We start from the raw sequence: 17,269 nt of genomic DNA, 5'->3' as shown, positions 1-17,269 counted from the left end.
ATTAAAATAAAATTTATAATAAAATAATTAAAATATTTATATATAAAAAATAGTAAATAAGTAAAATTAGTTTTGATTTATATAGATCTAGCCGAATTTTACTAGATAAGTAGATCATAATAAAAATTAATAGATAAATAGATTAAAATAAGTTAACTCTTTTTTATATAGAGATTAGCTACTAGTAGCTAATATTAACTTAAAATTAGATAGAAAATAATAGTAGTCTTTCTATAATTACTATTTATTATATCTAAAGTACCGAGAATAATTAATTAATAAAGTTGTTCTTCTATTGTCAGTATACTAATAGTTGATAAGCGACTCCTTTACCGCTTTCTCTACTGCTAATCGGTAGGTTGGCAGAATAACCACGACACTAAATCTATTTAATAATCTGTTAAACAAGACTGAGCGGACTATCGAATAGAATTCTAGATTAATACTCTACTTTATAGTAGTATAGTATTAGATCGAGCCTAAGTAAAAGGTATAAGAAGGCGCTCCTAATCCCCGAGCTTGGAGAGCTTTTGGAGACCTCATTCGGCCTAATATGAACCCTTACGTTTGCCGAAATCACATATACTATTTATAGTTCCATTTAGTTAAGTACTATGTGTATAGTTATCATTATATAAATTATAGCCTTTATAGTTGAAAATTATTTATCTTGTTTTTTATTAAAGCTGTAGGAACAATAGAAAATTTTAATTATACCTATATTATGTATTAGTAAAATGCAAGCCGATGAGTGAAGTGGGGGATCAATAATTACAGCTTGTGATATTATATGGATATACTAGTATACTTACATAGTTAATTACTCCCCGCAGGCCCTTGTGGTTGAACACATCTTTCCTTGCTGCCTTCACCCTCTACTATCTACGCCAATAGGGCAGCAGCAGCCCTACGCATAGGAGGACAACTTAAAGGTTGGCGTAAATGCTATTTCTAGAGCAAATACTGTAAATCAAGGCGAGTGTATAAAACTATCCTCTAATTGTCAAGTGAGACTTGGCAGCTCCCTATTACTTTCTCCCAACCATACTAAAGCAACGTGGCCTCTCGCCTCAGCATATTCCTCCTGACTATCTTCAAGCTAACCCCAAATTAACCGTCAACGCGAAGCTGGTCCCGAAATGATTGAGTGATATCAACCACACTTTCTTCGCTACAGTACAATCTCTGCCACTCATCTCCACCTGTCACCCTCAAATAGTACCTGGGCCTCCCTGAAAAGTAGAACACAAGGAAACAAATATGGTAAGCTCCAACCTCGCACTTACCTTGCGCCTTACAGTTGCTGAAGCTGCTACTTCAGGCACAGACACCACAACAACGGAAGGCAAATGAAAAGTTCGCGAAGAGCGAGGCTGCAAAGCGTGGCAAAGGAAAGTCTGTAACAAAACAAAAACAGAGCTCGAAGTCTCCGGTGTCTGCCGGGTGGGTTGGTATGTTTCTAAAGTCCAGAATTATCGCGGTTTCTGAGGCTAATGAGGCCCCAACAGTTGTTCTTGCCTTTGCGGTCTGTGGTGGGCTTGCATTCGAGGCTCTGAGGATTATTCCGGAGTTATGGTCGGCTGCTGTTGCGATGTTCAATCGCAAGTTGGCATAATCCTTGGCTAGGTATTCGCTAATCGAATACGGTCGTTTTAAGTATTGTATTAATTTAATCTAGTACAATTTCTGATCCCCTAGTTCTAGGTAAATGACTTCACTGTACGTGATTTGTATCTTGCAACGGACAAACAGTGTGATTGTCGGAATTTAGTAGCGACAACCACTTGCAAGGTGAGGCTACTGCTTTCTGATCAAGGGCGTAAAAAGGGCTCTGGGAACACTCTCAAAGCCTCAAAAATGGTTCGCTCACTGTGACAAGCAGATGGATATCCTAGCTAATACCACCGGGCTCATCCGACTCCCAACCACCAAACCTCCTGATACATGGTCCATGACACTCACAAACGAGTGGATTTACCTTAGTGTGCGCTACCTGAGCCAGCATTGATTTTATTTTTCGCTCTCTTCTTTTTCTTTGGTGCCACAGATGAAGGTAATGTTTGTTGAGTGTTGTCCACCGACAGTTCATCGTTAGGCTTCAGCAGTGCAGCTTCCTGGGATCCAATACGTGTAGGCTTTTTTAGTTTTCTTTTTTTCCTTACCAGCGTCCCTTCCGCAGGGATGCCATTCGGATGAACACGTTCTGACGCTCTTTGCATCTCTAGCCGCAGCTTTTCCACTTTCTGCACAGCCATAGCCATTTCTGCATCATGCCCGGCCGCCATCGTAGGAATAGTAGGATCTACCGAGGGGCCACCCCTGGCATCCAAAGATAGATGCTCGAGGCCACTCGAATCAACCTGTAGAAGAGATCGTTTGGCTTTACTCGGTTCATCATTGGAGTCAAGATGCGGTGAATCCTCCTGTCCGATCATCTCATCAGGTGCGATCTCGTACTTTTTAGGGCGTGGGCCACCTTGTCGGTTATCGCGTGATATAGATGTTAAAGTGCGATGGCTTCCGGCGCCATTCAATTTGAGGTCAACTATGGGAATAGAGTCAATATCCAGTCCACTACCATTTGAAGTGTTGAGAGTCTGGTGAAATGGGGTCAATGTGCCGGACGTTTCATCTTCAGCAGCAATATAAAATGGATCATCCTTGTTACGTTCTTTCCGTTCCCCTCTCCGCTTTAAAGCGGCAGTGCCATCTCCAAGGCCACTGGAGAGGTCCTGGTATGTTGAATTAAGTTGCAAATCGACAGGTACAAATTCAACGGGCTGCTTATCTAGCGCTGAAGCTTCTCTAACGTGATAAAACACCTGAGATGGTAGTTGGCCTGCTGGCTCCGGAAGTCCATTGGCCGGGTTATTGAAAAGCCCATATAGATGCTTGTTGAACTCCTGTGTTAGACAAAGCTGATCTGGCAAAGGAACCTTCTTCTGGGCGTTGGTGGCGACCGGATTGAGTTCTAGTCCATGGAACAAGCTGGGAACCATAGACGACAGCAAGAATGGAGCCTGGCCTAGTTCTAGAGTTTCCGACTGGACGGCATCTGCTGCTAGGCGCATGACCTCTAGGAATTCGATGGCTCTTTCTTGCACGTCCAAGTCTGGGTGGGCAGCCAAAAAATCAAGGAATTCGATGATTCGAGCTAATAAGAGAGACATTTCACTGTTCTTTAATGAGTCCCACGCTTTGCCCTCACTACAAACGATATTGGCCAGGAGTTTGGGAATAGCCTGTATATAAAGGGACAGCGTGCTCGCCGATAAGGACACATTCGACATATCGATCAGTGATTGAAGGGTTTGGCTAGGATATGCAAGATGCTCTGCAAATTCACCAGTGATCCAGGCAAGAGGCCCTAAGATGTCATTCATTTGTTTGGAGATAAGGGGAGATGGGCCCTGCTTGTTGTCAACTAGAATCAGAGTCTCTGCAGCTCTGGTTGCCTCCATTCTAACGTCCCTAACACGAACAGCGATATTGCGTATTTCCGATCCGATACGGAAAGCAACACAATTTTTGTAGTACTCAGGATCCCGATATGAAGTGCACTGAGTAGGAAGGTCTTCAACGCCCGGAGGAAGCAGCTTGACTAGCTGGACAAGAACGTCAACATACCACTCGAAGTCAGGCAGCTCTGAATAATTGTTGTAAGAGCAGACATCTAAAATTCGGTGTACGACTTCAATACAATAATCGTCTGGCAAAACGATCGGTATCTTTTGAGCGTATGGACCTTCTGATAATGTAAACTCTTCCATGTCAGTGTGTATACCTGTCTCACTCAGAGTGCTTCTGGTTGCTTGACGGGCATTAAAAAGTTGATCGACAAGTCGATTCACCACTGACTGAAGCGTGTCGCTTGTTACCATTCGAGTTACGAGGTCAAGGGCTCGCAGTCGGATTGAAATGTCCGGATCCTCCAAACAATCCATAATCACATCCTGATGAGCAGACACCAAGACGGGGTGAGACATCACAATTCTGTTGAAGGCAAGGAGAGCAACGTATTTTACTATAGACTCATGTTAGGCTCACTATTACACTTTGATCTGCGATCTGAAAGGACTTACAATTGGGATCGGACTCTGTGACTACCATGCCTCTGAGCTTTCCGAGACAGAGATCTGCAATCTCGTTCTTTTCCTCCAGCCCTTCCTCACCATCAAGAATACCGCCCTGAACTATGCCGTTGATACATTCATAGAGCAATGACATGGCAGTTGTTGTCTGAATTATGTTGATCAAGGGCCGAATAAGCTTTCGTGTTAATCGTGGTTCTATCGGTGTTAATGTGGCGAACTATAATGTTAGGAAGATATTCACAAAACTCGGGAGAAGGGAAATATACAAGCTTTATGATTTTGATAGCCATCCAATTGTTCCCTCCATCCACTAATAGTTCGAAGAATCTGGGCGCCAGAGGCAGGAAGTCATGTGGTCTTCTCCATCCGAGTTCACACACAACGTTGATCACCGCTGTGGTGACGCTGCTATCCTCTTCGTCATCCATGAGACGGTCCTTGATTTTAGGCCATGCCAATTTTAGCGCTTCGGGGTAAACCAGTGCAAGTCTATAAAGACACACAACAGCCTTCTTACGAGTCACAGCATGGGAGTGAGAAATGCGGGACAGAACATCTGGGAGCAAAGACATTGCGAGTGAAGGTGTGATAATGTTTGGCAATGTTATCAAAGGGAGGGACATGTTTGGGATACTAGGCGACACTAAATCCTATGAAGACATTAGACGCCGTGATAATTTGTTCACTGTGCCTTTGAATACCTTCTTCAGCAGGTTTGTAGCCAACATTAAGACTTCAGTATCTGGTCTAAAGCTCTGTACAGCTGCAAGGTAACCAGCTCTCTTCTGCAGGTACTTGGTAGATGACATGACTTCCAGTACATGGAACGAAGCCCAGGACATGTCATACCCAAACATCTCCAAGTAGACTAGTTTCAATAGGGCAGTAGCTTTCTTGTCTATACAGAGTAAGCTATAGAATGGATCGACAAAACATGAGACTGATGTGAACGTACCCGTATCCTGAGACTTGATCTCAGCCTTGCACTCTCGAAGACTGTCTTGTATGTAGTCCTCCTCGGCCCCCTTGTGGTTCCTCAGACCTTTTATAAGGTCATAAAGAGATTTTTCAAACCTACATTGCTGGACGATTAGCAAAGATTTCGAGTAGCGAGGACAGGCGAGGTGCGCACATTATGGTTGAGTAGTTGGTTGGCCCTCAGACATTAGAATTACTACTGATTAATGTCACATGGAGAGTAATGTTTTGGCCTTGATTATATCCTTCGCCCCACGAATAATGGTAGTTATCAATCACTTATAGCCCGGACGCCAGTACAGGATCCAGTATGGAGTTAATATAATGATAGCTGATAAGTAGGGCTAACACGTGGTTGCTATCTGAGGTGGAGGGATAAGTGAAATGACATCTATTTGGTCACGGGAATGGTTATCAGAGAAAATGACTAACCACAATGGGAACTGAGCTCATATGGAGGAAGCATGGTTACCACCCCTGGAAGTGCTTGATTTTGTCTCTTTCTGTCTACCCCCGTCTCTTCCCTGCAAAAAGGGTTTGAGCATAGTAGAGCTTGTTCTTCCCACAATAACATATGATCCAGTGTGTTACTGGGTTTGAGTGTGTACTATCATGGCTCATGCTACACCCGATTACCATGTCGTTCAGAGCTCAAGCCCGATTACTTCCCTTCGTTTCTCTCAGCAGGCACCGGTGATACTTGAGCATCAATTACACCCAGAAAAGAATCCAATCTCTACACTAATAGCTAAACAAGAGGAGCCAGAGAAATATGGCATAATAGAACAACTGTTCTTCTCCTGTCTACAAACCGGCGATGATAGGTCTGCTCTGTTATGTCTCGAGCAATTGACACGTCGTTTCGGCTCTTCGAATGAGAAAGTAATGGGGCTGCGTGGCCTATATGAGGAGGCTATAGCTGAGAATCAATCTGATCTAGAGGATTCCCTGCGTAAATACGATTCCTCCCTGTTGGAGAACCCGCTTAATTTGGTTTGTCATGATGTGTTCGTTGATCAGCACTTACTGACTGGTTCTTGTAGCCCATTCTAAAGCGCCGTGTCGCGCTTTTGCGTTCACTTGCAAGGCCTGCAGATGCTATAACAGGCTTGGTAGAGCTCCTAAAAGCAGTGCCTACCGATGCAGAGGCTTGGTGTGAACTTGCAGATTTATATCAGTCTCAAGGATTAAGCTCGCAAGCAATATTCAGTTTCGAGGAGGCCCTGTTGATCGCTCCAAATGCTTGGAACGTATGTATCCACTGTTTGCTTCCCATCGAAACTTGTCTAACCTCTACTGCAGATTCATGCTCGCCTTGGAGAAGTTCTATACATCTGCGCCCGCGCTGCAGAGACAGAAGTTACCTCTCGGTATTTGCAAAGATCTATTCAGTATTTTTGTAGAAGCGTCGAGCTATGTGACGATTATCTTAGAGGACTTTATGGCTTAATATTGGTGAGCCCTTAACCGCTGCATGACTTCCTCATAACCGCTGTCCAGTTTCCTGTCTTCTGCTTGCCGGGACTCAGTTTTGACATCTGTATTTATCATTTATACTGACGTTTGATCTCCCAGGCGACTTCTCTCCAGCTTGGCAGAGAATTTACGATGGATTCTACACAGGCGTCATCGTCAGCATCCACGGAAGATTTTTCGCCTAAAGAGAAGGTCGAGAAACTGAATCTTTTCGCCAGAAGAAAACTTGAGGATATTGTGAAACGGCGGTCTATGGACCGCCAGCTTTGGGAGCATGCGCAAGGTGAACTCATTGCAGCGAAAGAGCTTCTCGACCGCGAGTCATGTTAAGTTAGCACGCAAGCCAGCTTTACGATGAATCTGTGAACTCCTTTATGTATGATGAATATCTCTCCCTGTATTGTTACCTTGTCCAGAGCCTTTCTCATTTGGAGTTGAAAAGAGGGGTTCAATCTGTACACTTTCAACTGAAGTCCTATTATAGGGAGTCCTTTTAAATGCTTAGTAGGCTTCATCCCCACCTCAGCCTAGCCGGTTAGGCTTGCAATAAATGTGGTTTGACTAAGTGGGTAACAAAGGGGGCCTTAGAGGGTAAACCAATCGTTGACTGATCATGAAATTTGGGATAATGAAAAGTCATGAACTACGTATTTCCATGGGTAGTTGAACCGTCTTGTATGGGTAGATGGTAGTAGCTGTAGCCGCCATCGCTTGGACTACTGAACGGACACACGAATGGGTTCTCATATTAAGAAACGTGCCTTCTACACATAGTAGTATCTAACAGGTAATATCCCCAAGGTGAGAGAAGAACTGCTGATTTTCTAGCATGGGCCTACTACTGAGACACTGGTTAGCTAGGTGACTCGGTGTATGAAGTTTCTTGTGGTGGGTTTAATTAGGAACTCCTAAGGCCAATTAACATATCGATGGTTCGATGCCAAAAGAGACGTCAATGGATAATACGTCATCAGTATAATGCTTTATTCGCACCCAGGTAGGTTACATAGAACTGTGTGTGTAACTACTCCGTATGCACAGACGCCCATTCAATTAATAATTCTAACTCATCAATTACACCTCCTATGTTTATTATTGTTATACATTTTTTGCTACACGAGAAGCAATTGTTCATGCCACATAGCCATGAGATTAACTAAAGATTTTCTGCACAATTCCAGAGACACGTTTCGTACCTGCTTCAGCTGTCGCCCCATCGTGGTTACTCGACCCGAAGGTTGAATGTTGATTGGGCACTTGGGCAGCATATGCAGGCCTGCATGAAGAAAAGAGAGGGTTGACAACTCAGTGCCTAATTACCGTGAACTTTTAGAATCACCTTCCCATGCCCAACGATCATTTATCTGATCAGGCAGTCGACTAATGAGTCAGGTCAACTTCTTCCACAGTTTTCTCTGGTGCTTTTCTTTGCTCCTCGCATCAACCCCTCACACGCTTAGAACTACTTGTCTCGGCTCGTCTTTCGGAGTCTCTGCTTGAGTTCCCGCAGACCGTTCCTTTCTCTCCAATTCGCACCCGACATTCTACCTTGGCGGGGTATATGCCCTGGCTTTGAATTCATTCTTCTAATATCACCTGTCTTAAAGGATCCCGTCTTGCGCAGCCCTTGAAAAAATGCCCGCTAGCCGTACCGCAAAGAATCTTAGGTGATAGCAAAGTTTTCTATACGCATTTTTGAACCTAACCCCGGGGTCTACAAACGGCCACCTGGGGTTCACATACAGCTGCCCAGGTACATGGGGGGCATCCTGTCCCTCCATTTAGACTCTGCTGTACCTCCGCGAAGCAGGAAATCGTGTTGAATTACAGGCCTAATCCTAGCGACCATAGTCAATATCTCTCATTGTTTTACAAGGAGCAACAACAACAGTACCTGAAGATTTCTTGGTGCAACTTCTTCCATGGCGTGCGTCTTACACCTGCACCCCCAATAGCATCTTGGTCCTAATTGTTGTTAGGTTCAACATCACAATTGGTCCCAGCCCTCACGGCTCCGATCATTCCTCACTTTCTGACGAAGAAGACTCCTCCGGCGTGCAAGTCTCCCCGCCGTCCGACTCGGGAAGCCATGACTATCAGGATCCATATGATGAATGGGCACACCTGCCATATCCAGACGAGTTGAAGCCATCTGATTCCGCGTCTCGGCCTAGGACTTCGCATCGTGCCCGTAGTCGTCACACGGTTCATGGGTCGTCTTCAACCCGTCGTCACCCGGGTAGACGTCATGTTGTACAAGAACGGGAACATTTTACTCGTCGTCCTCGTCGCCAGCCTTCCCCCGAGTCTCCAGAGAGCCTGGACTCGGGGGATGAGTATGATAGCCCTTATGGTCGAGTATCTCATGAGAAGAGAATCTGGCCGTCTGTGGCCCAAGGCCAAGGGTATGCTCGCAGCCCCTCTCCGGTACCCTCGTATGTTTACCCGGGTGGTGGTGCACCGCATGCAGCTTATGCACACCAAAGCGGTCACCAGCCTCCTTCAGACCAGCTTATAAGGTTGGGCCCCCACGGACATCCCGCTCAGTCGAATCCTTACGGCCATCCAAGTTATGCCTATAATCACCAACTACAGCAACCTCATGGCTCCTCTATGCCGCCATTTTTTGCTCATGACCATCATTTGGGGCACCATCCGCATCATACCCCACCTTCCCATGCGCGAGGTGATGGGCATAATCCACCACAACCTCCATTGGGACGTTCTCTCTCATCTCATGGCCCATCACCATATAGTGGTCCCCCACTGGGTCCACATGACTTGGTCCCTTATGGACCGGGGGGTTATTATCCCTTTAGAGAACCGTATGGTATGGTTCCTGGCATGATTCATCCATCATATTTCAATCCATACCCCCGCGTGCCATCTCCAAGTCAGGTTGAATCAACTGGTTCCCCACCTCCGCCACCCACGGATACATCAAAGGACGAAGCAATTGCAAGGCTGGAGAAGTTGATCTTGGAAGAAAGGACCGAACGCGAAGCGAGGGAACAGCGAGAAGCTGCACGACAAGCCGCAATGGAGCAAGAAGCCGCCGAACAAGCCGCGAGAGAAGAGCGTGCTGCTCATGAGATGAGGATTGTAGAGGAAGCTGCTACTCGTGCTAGAGCGGAGGCAGAGCAGAAAGCTGCCGAAGAAGCAGCGCAAGCAAAGAAAGAGGCGGAGGAAGCGGCCGCAGCGGCCGCAGCAGAGGCTGCAGCCGCGGCCACTGAAGCAGCCAATGCAGCAGCAGCAGAAGCTATTGCTGCCGCGAGGGCAGCTGCATCAGATAAGCCCCCCCCAGAAAAGAAAAAACCCATAAAGTTCAAAGATGCGGTCGGGAGGAAGTTCAGCTTCCCCTTTGACCTGTGTTGTACTTGGCAGGTAGGATTTATTGTCTTTTCTTATCCCTGCTATTTATCCACCCTTTGGGCTCTATGTCTGACTGTTAAATCAAGGGTATGGAAGAGCTCATCCGCCAGGCTTTTCTCCACATAGAGGTAATTGGACCTCACGTCGCCGAGGGACACTATGATTTGATAGGCCCCAACGGGGATATCATACTTCCACAGGTTTGGGAAACTGTAATCGAACCTGATTGGACAATAACTATGCATATGTGGCCTATACCAGAGAAGCCGAAGACTCCTGAGCCAGCTCCGCCTCCGGATCCTCCTGTCCCAGAAACTGCCGCTGCCACCGAAGCTCTGCCAGTACCCGAAGACGTTGTCACTGTTCCTGCTGAGGAGCCTAAGAAAAAAACCGACTCGACAGGTGCGTCCTACGCCCACTGTTTCGCCAAGCAGTTCCTTGGAGCCTGTGTCTTGAGTGAAACACAATTCGCCCCTCGCCTCGTTCTATGCCGAAAGCTGACTTGTCTTTCTAGGAGCAAAAAAGCCGCGAACAAGAGCGTCCGACCCGGGTGCGTTTGCCATGTGGATGGCGGGCGGTAACCGTAGGTTGAACAAAACTTTAAAAGTGGGAAAAAAGCCTAGAGCAGTCCTGCAACACGGGTTTGCTTCTCGTGTTTTGTGATAGGATCTAAGCTTTTAGCTGCTACCTCTAAACTGCGCATTTTGATAGGTATAGCGTGCATTGCTACTTTCTTCAAAGCTAGGCCAAGTGCTTAGATGGCGATGGGAAGTGAACGCCAAATATGTCAGTGGACCTTGTATGTTCTGCGATACCTTCGGCTTTTCAAGGCAGCCTGGGGCGAGTGCTAGAAGTTTGAACTTGATCTATCCAAGCTTCTCTAGGGGGGCATGGCTTTTCCTCTCGCATAGCCGAGATCGGTTTCTCATGTCTCAGGGTGGGATCGCGCGCCCAAATCCAAAATCATTCTGTTTTCCTTTTTCATCTCCTTTGATAGCGGCGAAACAAGGAGCACGGAAAGCATCTGTGTTACTAAAAAAAAAAAAGGTCGTGGCATGGTTCTATCATGTGTTAAACGTTGTGGGTGTTGCGGCGTGCTATTATACCCATAGAGCGTTGAATAGCATATTTTACTCCTTCCATATGCATATCTGTGCTATTATGTGTTCTAGCTGAAATGCAGGTTTTTTTAGCCTGATAGGTAACACCGGTTGCATGTAATATAGCTAAAGTTTCCCATGCTGCCGACATCTGGCAGAAATAAACATAGACTCGTATTCTAACATTATGTGGAATTTGCGGTTTCTACTGTCTCCGTCGCCTCCCCGAAGTCTTGTCACAACAGCTTCACTGGGGAATAAGGGGCTCCCATTCAATAGTTTCGTCTCCAGTTCCACTAAGAAGATCACTAATTTCACCTGTAAACCTCGGAGGTGACCTGACTGATGAGTTTGTATGTGAGCTTTTGGCTTGTCCATGTTCTTCCCGTCTGTCGAGCCAAAAGCCATTTAACATGCCAGTGTCTGATAACCTCTCAGTTGAGGTAGATGGTGTATCGACTGTGTTAACTTTGCCTCCAAGATTCCGTTCCATTGGATTAGATTCTTTAAAGATGGATTCCATATCAGCAACTGCTTGTGCAGTGCTAGTAACTGGCCAGGATCCCGTTAGACATTGCTTTGAACTAAGAGAAACCGGTTTTCGGGGTATCGGTGGTGCAGCCTTCTCATTACCCGGATGTCCGGTATACCTATTGACTGTGTTGTCCGAGGAACTTGATGAATGACTCCCCGCACCCTGATTAACTAGCGAAATCTGAACTTTGAGCCTTGGGGAATGTTGCGGGCTTTGCGGTACAGTATCCTGATCCTTAGTAAAAGTTTGTCTTTTAGTGGAACCGTGAGTATTGATCCAACTCGTGTCACTGTTGGAAGAGAAGGGGTTGGAGTTGTGGTGGATGTTGAGATTGTATCCATCACCAGGTGGCCTCAAGGCTGATTTTACGAGTGCCCCTTTTAAATATCCCGATTAGAATAAATGAAGAAGGGAAGATGCGGTGCAAAAGTACGCGACGAGTGATTGGGTTACATACCATTTTCTAGCCACCATCTATGATGATCCGAACTAGCTGGTGGTAGACCAGGAGCAATAGGCGTGGGTGGAATGTGTTCCTCACTTTGTGGGCTCGCTTGTTCTACTGTCTTTGACAGTACGTTGTAGGGGTCGTTGCGTCTCTCAGTATAAAGCACTCGCCTGAGTCTAGCCTTCGCAGCTTCATCAACAACGTTGATGATACATGAGAAAGCGGCCCAAACGGGTCGATGGTCTGAGAATCGTAAGTTTGCAGTGTTATAGTCCATCTGACGAAGACATGACCCTCGCCACAAAATTCTATCGCACCAAGCAGGTATACGTGCTTTCTCTCTGCAACCAGTCAGTCCGAATACCGATTTCGTAAGATAAGCCAGATCTTACGATGTATCATAAGTATCGCTGTCAATGTCATATTTGTATGTTGGGGGAAATGTAATGTGCCCTTCAGTATAAAACGGGAAGGCTCTGCCTGCCAACATTTGTAGGTTTAACTGAAACATGACGTTAATTAAAGGCAAACCCCAGAGTTATGCAATTAAAATACCTGATCGTTGTTGTAAAGCTTTTGGTAGTCTTTCTGTGCCACAAGTTCTCGGACGAATTGGTTGTCGAGACCGATTCGATAATTGAAATCCCCAAGCCACACAATGGCATCGTGGTTTTCAATTGCTCTATTTTTCTGGAAGCGGAGTCCGTGATATATAGTCTCATAGTCTCTGTTTCTCTCATCGTAGTTTGCAAATCCAGCGGCAAGATGAGCCGTCACGAAACATATCCGGGTGTTGGAGTACTCAAAACGTATTGCGCAACCACCTTTATTACCAGCCATTCCAGAGAGGCCCGTCTACATAATCATTGTCAAACATGTGTTTATGGGAATTGTGTAGCAGCTTACCTTCTTAACACTCCCTTCAACATTCTTGATATCCCCCAGTGCATCTTCTCTAACATATACCATAAGTGCGGCGCCAACAAGCTGGCCACTCCGCAGAAGGACATACTTCGCAGTTCCTCTCAACCTCGCACGACTGTTCAAACAGTTCCCCACAGCAACTTCCCATACCTTACGAGTTGTAGGGTCCGTCGACATTATCTGTTGCGGACTTAGTGAAACGATCTCCTGGAAGCCGACAGCAAATATAGTCGGGTCCTCAGCTTGCCCGTTGATTCCTGCCCATAACCATGGAGCTAGGTCGACATCTGGTCCACGATGTCTCCCATTGACGTTAAATGACCCTGTCCAGATTTTGATAGACTTGGTAGAGGAGTATTCCAACGCTCGCCTATTTAACTCATCGGAAACCAGATCGTTGATCGGGTCATAGAGACGCACCGGCGATTGATCTGTTAATCGTCCCAATAAAAGGTCTATTGTTTTCTGGCGAGCTTTATCGTAAAAATTGTTGACATAAAGCCGCGTTGCGGTCTTCCGTGCATCTGCCAGGGCGCCAGCAATGGACATTTTGCCATGTCGTGTGAACGAACTTTTCAGAGCACCTGTACCTGCGTAGATTTTTGACAAAGCATCCCCATTGTCGGCCCAAAGGGTTGAGTGCTTCAGCTGGACTTCTGGGTTTAGTCTTCCTTTTCGCTGCAACATAAAAGATTCCAGGGCCATGGAACTGATGATGGTTTGCACAAGATTAGTCCTGTCGAGACAATCCAAACAATTTGTCCGGAACACGCCTTCCTGTTGAAGAATGACAAAGGAACTCCTCGGTTCATTTTGATTCTCGTCTGAGGTTGCTGAACCAATCCCTTCAGACAGAAAATATGCAAAACCATCCAAAGAATCTGATAACTGGGGTTTTATTTGGCTGCTAGCTCCGTACCCCAAGGGACCTCGAGTCTCAGCGTGGAAGTCGAATTCAGTTCCTCGCAAAAGTGCATGATTGGATAATATGTTACAATCCGCTTTTTGGCTAAGAGAACTCTTTCTGAGCTGGTTGGAAAATTCCGTCGACAGCTCAGACTCCCCGGATTTAAGCTTACTGAGAAGGTTAACCACATGGATTGCACCATATTCCAATTCAAGATTCTCAAAATGCTTGTTAAAAGCATGCTGAGTCGCCTCACTAGATCGAGTTATTTCAATTTTCTGTTGCCCAGGTAGGAATCCAGTAGCTTGCTCCCAGAAAATAGGCACTGAGCCACGTACTTGAACATAAGAAAATGTGATATTGGGTGGGATCCAAAGAATTGTCTCTGTCTCAACGAAATTGGCAACATGGCCATCATCATCGATGCCTCGGGAATTAAACCTTGTACCTGCTCGCCGAGAGGACTGTCGCGAAATGATGGTCAATGTGGAAGGAAAATTTGTTCGTAGCTGGGGCAGGATGGAGATTGAAGCAGGGATAGTAAGTGTACCAGAAAACCCGCGTATAACACATGTAAGGATCTGGGAAGAGTCAAGACGTAGCTTTTCGGCAGGCGACAGATGCCTCCTGAAAAGAAGAAGCGGATGGATCATGTAAGAGTTCCACAGCATATCCTCATCCAGAGATTCAATATCGAAAGCTGTTGACTTTTCCGAACTAATGTTATATCAGCTAACATTTGATTATTTGGTCGATAGGCATCCTATATCGACTAACCGGTCTTGCAGTCGATCAGTGAGGTTGAAATCAAGACTATAATAGAAGCTGCCATCACTCAGGAGCTTCTTCAGGGCCAAGAACGGGTGATCAGTAACTATCTCCTTATTCTCAAGGTTGGGTCCACGACTGAATTCCTCAGTTGCAAAGGAGGATTTAGATTCGTATTCAAGACCATTCTCATAGTCTGAATGACTAAGGCAAACTGAGTTAATTAGCTATTATCGATCGGACGAGATGACAATGAGATAGTACAGAAGTCAACGTTGTCAATTTTTGAGACTGTTTCTCCTGGTCTTACTACTGCGGCATCTGAGCAAGCAGTAACAATGCAGAGGAAGACTTCCTCGCCCAAAGTAATCAATCCGAGAGTTCCAAACCCGTCACTCAAAGCCCGATAGCCTTTCAAGTCAACAGATTGTAACGCTGCAAATTGAACGAGACACCGTGGTGGGTTATTATTGGGTGACTTATTGATTGCTGGAGCTGTTGAGCCATGTTTGAAGATTAAGGCGAAGTCGGTTGTAGTTATAGCAAGAGTGCGCTGAGGACTGTCCCGAGAAAAAACTTGCAAATTAGGCATATTATAGGCTATCCAACGTATCTAATGATCATTTTCATACAGGCTCAAGTCTTGGGGAGCCATAAACTGCTGAATATTGATACAATATTGAAAGAGCGCAAGTTGCTCCACTGATTAGAAGTGGGGTCCCCAAAAAAGTAGGCGGTCTATATTAAGTCTGTTATCGGGCTTTTGCTTTTTCTTTTTTTCTCTATATTATCAATTTGCTAGTCTACTATCATTTCGTTGCTTCACGCCTTTGTTCTATACTTTTCTTTTGTTTCTTGCTTCGAGGATCTTGAAAATAGGGAGTTAATATCCATTGTAATATATAACATTGCAAATGGGATTAGCAGCACCCCGCAAGTATGTGATTTTGGTGCACCTCGGATATTTGAATAACTTGAATACTGACAGCAAGTTATTATAAGGAGGACGAAAATCTCCCATGATCCAAACAATACAAATTGGTCCCGATCGACTAGCGGCTATGGTCACAAGATTATGAGCTCTCAGGGGTGGACTCCTGGCAGTTTTCTAGGTGCTCGCAATGCCGCTCATGCTGATATGTTCACTGCTGCGAGCGCATCTCATATTAGGGTTGTTGTGAAGGATGATACACTTGGCCTTGGGGCACGCTCTAAGCGTGACCCTCTCGATGAACCTACTGGACTTGATGCCTTCAAAGGTTTACTGGGTCGTCTGAATGGAAAATCTGATGCGGATTTGGAAGCCGAGCAGAAAAAGCGCGAAGATGCGAAGATAGCACGGTATGCTGCAACAAAATGGCATACGGTTAGGTTCATCAGCGGCGGTTTGTTGGCGCAAGAAAAGCTTGTTTCCCTCTCCCCTCGGAAGGAAACCCCAGAAGCTCAGCATGGTTCACATCAAATCCAAGGTGGTTTAGATCTGCAAAAGAGTGAGAACGATGCGAACAATTCCATCGAAGATACTTCGTTCAAGGCACCTAGAGAGGAACAAGTTTCATCTATCCCTATTGCGGAGGACACCTACAGCTCTAAAGACAAACGGGATAGGAAGGACAAACAGGGAAAGAAGGATAAGAAAGACAGGAAGGCCAAGAAAAGGAAGCACATGGATGAGCCTAGCGCTACAGACTCTGAAATCCCTGAAAAGGCGATCTTGGAAACTAGCCTAGAAGCCACTGTCAACGAATCCCGAGATGCATCACCCCAAGTTGCTAGGATTTTTTCAAAAGAACGCCGTCCTATGGGGAGACATCTTCTCCGAGGTCGACACATTGCACAAAAGAAGAAAGCCCTCATGGATGATAGGTCTCTCAACGAGGTAATTCAATCATTGTCTACCACCATGGACCTGAAGCTAACAGACACAGATATTCATGATTAAGTCATGAATTACTTTACATTATGTGTCCCCAGGCTACATAATCTTGTCAAAGTAAGGACCGTGTAGCACACTACAGCGCCTCGTTGCGGTCATTCTGTGCAGAAAAATAGCCCAAGCCCCAGTGTCCCGATTCTCGTGCCAATAGAGAAAGCTGAACATCACGACGCACCGCATCTATATACCCCCTTAGTTCTTTGACAGAGTTATACATCTGCAATTGTGATCAAGGACACGAAGTTTTCTAGGTTGTTATGCATATATGGCTCTCCATCTTGGCTGAACTAAACTACTAGTATATGATACTGTCAATGGCTGGTCAAACCAACAAACTGCTCGGCATATGATACAAGTGTCTGGGATTATCGGGCATTGTCTGGAGATGAGATCACGTGGAAAAAAGCCCGCAAAGGAGTAACACAATTATTAAGTAACCTATGAAGTACAAATTTAACTGAACGTAATCGATAAGCGGACCGGTCACCTCTGTATTCCATAGAAAATGGTATAACTATAAGTTATAACTTTAAACATCAATATCTCGACCACTATTCAGTATATCAGTTTAAATTTTTGATATAATATTAATATAGATATTATTTATATGACTTAATGCAGACTATATATTAGTAGAAAAAATGTCTTAAGAAGTCTACAGAGTAGGTTACTACTATATTATAAAAGTTCATAGTAATTTATTTTACTCTGGTATAATTAAAGATTGTTAG

At 45.2% G+C, this 17,269-nt stretch overlaps 6 protein-coding genes across 6 annotated transcripts; 4 read left to right on the top strand and 2 right to left on the bottom strand.

Annotated features, from left to right (window-relative positions):
• The first annotated feature begins 854 nt into the window (after window positions 1–854).
• On the top strand, window positions 855–1,903 carry BDV38DRAFT_259450 (RAMP4 family protein). The gene is made up of 5 exons (XM_032055820.1): window positions 855–1,263; window positions 1,322–1,451; window positions 1,509–1,626; window positions 1,679–1,791; window positions 1,883–1,903. The coding sequence occupies exons 1-3, from the start codon at window positions 1,261–1,263 to the stop codon at window positions 1,613–1,615; spliced, it is 240 nt and encodes a 79-aa protein (XP_031909215.1). The 5' UTR covers window positions 855–1,260; the 3' UTR covers window positions 1,616–1,626; window positions 1,679–1,791; window positions 1,883–1,903.
• Window positions 1,468–5,322, bottom strand: BDV38DRAFT_194644 (putative AP-3 complex subunit delta). The gene is made up of 6 exons (XM_032052324.1): window positions 5,227–5,322; window positions 5,050–5,168; window positions 4,796–4,992; window positions 4,361–4,744; window positions 4,083–4,311; window positions 1,468–4,024 (listed from the first exon to the last, which is right to left on the bottom strand). Coding segments are annotated over exons 1-6 (2,976 nt in total). The 5' UTR covers window positions 5,229–5,322; the 3' UTR covers window positions 1,468–1,979.
• Window positions 5,323–5,530: 208 nt separating this feature from the next.
• Window positions 5,531–7,392, top strand: BDV38DRAFT_259429 (uncharacterized protein). The gene is made up of 4 exons (XM_032055819.1): window positions 5,531–6,065; window positions 6,116–6,322; window positions 6,375–6,527; window positions 6,648–7,392. The coding sequence occupies exons 1-4, from the start codon at window positions 5,685–5,687 to the stop codon at window positions 6,876–6,878; spliced, it is 972 nt and encodes a 323-aa protein (XP_031909213.1). The 5' UTR covers window positions 5,531–5,684; the 3' UTR covers window positions 6,879–7,392.
• Window positions 7,393–8,239: 847 nt separating this feature from the next.
• BDV38DRAFT_194522 (uncharacterized protein) lies at window positions 8,240–10,611 on the top strand. The gene is made up of 3 exons (XM_032052323.1): window positions 8,240–8,475; window positions 8,528–9,932; window positions 10,007–10,611. Exons 1-3 carry the CDS (start codon window positions 8,471–8,473, stop codon window positions 10,499–10,501), a joined length of 1,905 nt encoding a protein of 634 aa, XP_031909212.1. The 5' UTR covers window positions 8,240–8,470; the 3' UTR covers window positions 10,502–10,611.
• Window positions 10,612–11,267: 656 nt separating this feature from the next.
• On the bottom strand, window positions 11,268–15,194 carry BDV38DRAFT_287126 (Sac domain-containing protein; the record flags this gene model as incomplete). Its single annotated transcript, XM_032060803.1, has 7 exons — window positions 11,268–11,932; window positions 12,013–12,344; window positions 12,396–12,505; window positions 12,559–12,858; window positions 12,910–14,551; window positions 14,612–14,816; window positions 14,867–15,194. 7 exons carry the CDS (start codon window positions 15,192–15,194, stop codon window positions 11,268–11,270), a joined length of 3,582 nt encoding a protein of 1,193 aa, XP_031909211.1.
• A 217-nt stretch (window positions 15,195–15,411) lies between these two features.
• On the top strand, window positions 15,412–16,724 carry pxr1 (telomerase inhibitor/ribosome biogenesis protein PXR1). Its single transcript, XM_032052322.1, has 2 exons — window positions 15,412–15,539; window positions 15,605–16,724. Exons 1-2 carry the CDS (start codon window positions 15,517–15,519, stop codon window positions 16,542–16,544), a joined length of 963 nt encoding a protein of 320 aa, XP_031909210.1. The 5' UTR covers window positions 15,412–15,516; the 3' UTR covers window positions 16,545–16,724.
• The last annotated feature ends 545 nt before the right edge of the window (window positions 16,725–17,269 follow it).

The sequence above is a fragment of the Aspergillus pseudotamarii genome, assembly GCF_009193445.1.
Source record: "Aspergillus pseudotamarii strain CBS 117625 unplaced genomic scaffold BDV38scaffold_71, whole genome shotgun sequence".
NCBI lineage: Eukaryota > Fungi > Ascomycota > Eurotiomycetes > Eurotiales > Aspergillaceae > Aspergillus > Aspergillus pseudotamarii.
This window is presented reverse-complemented; position numbering and strand designations above follow the sequence as displayed.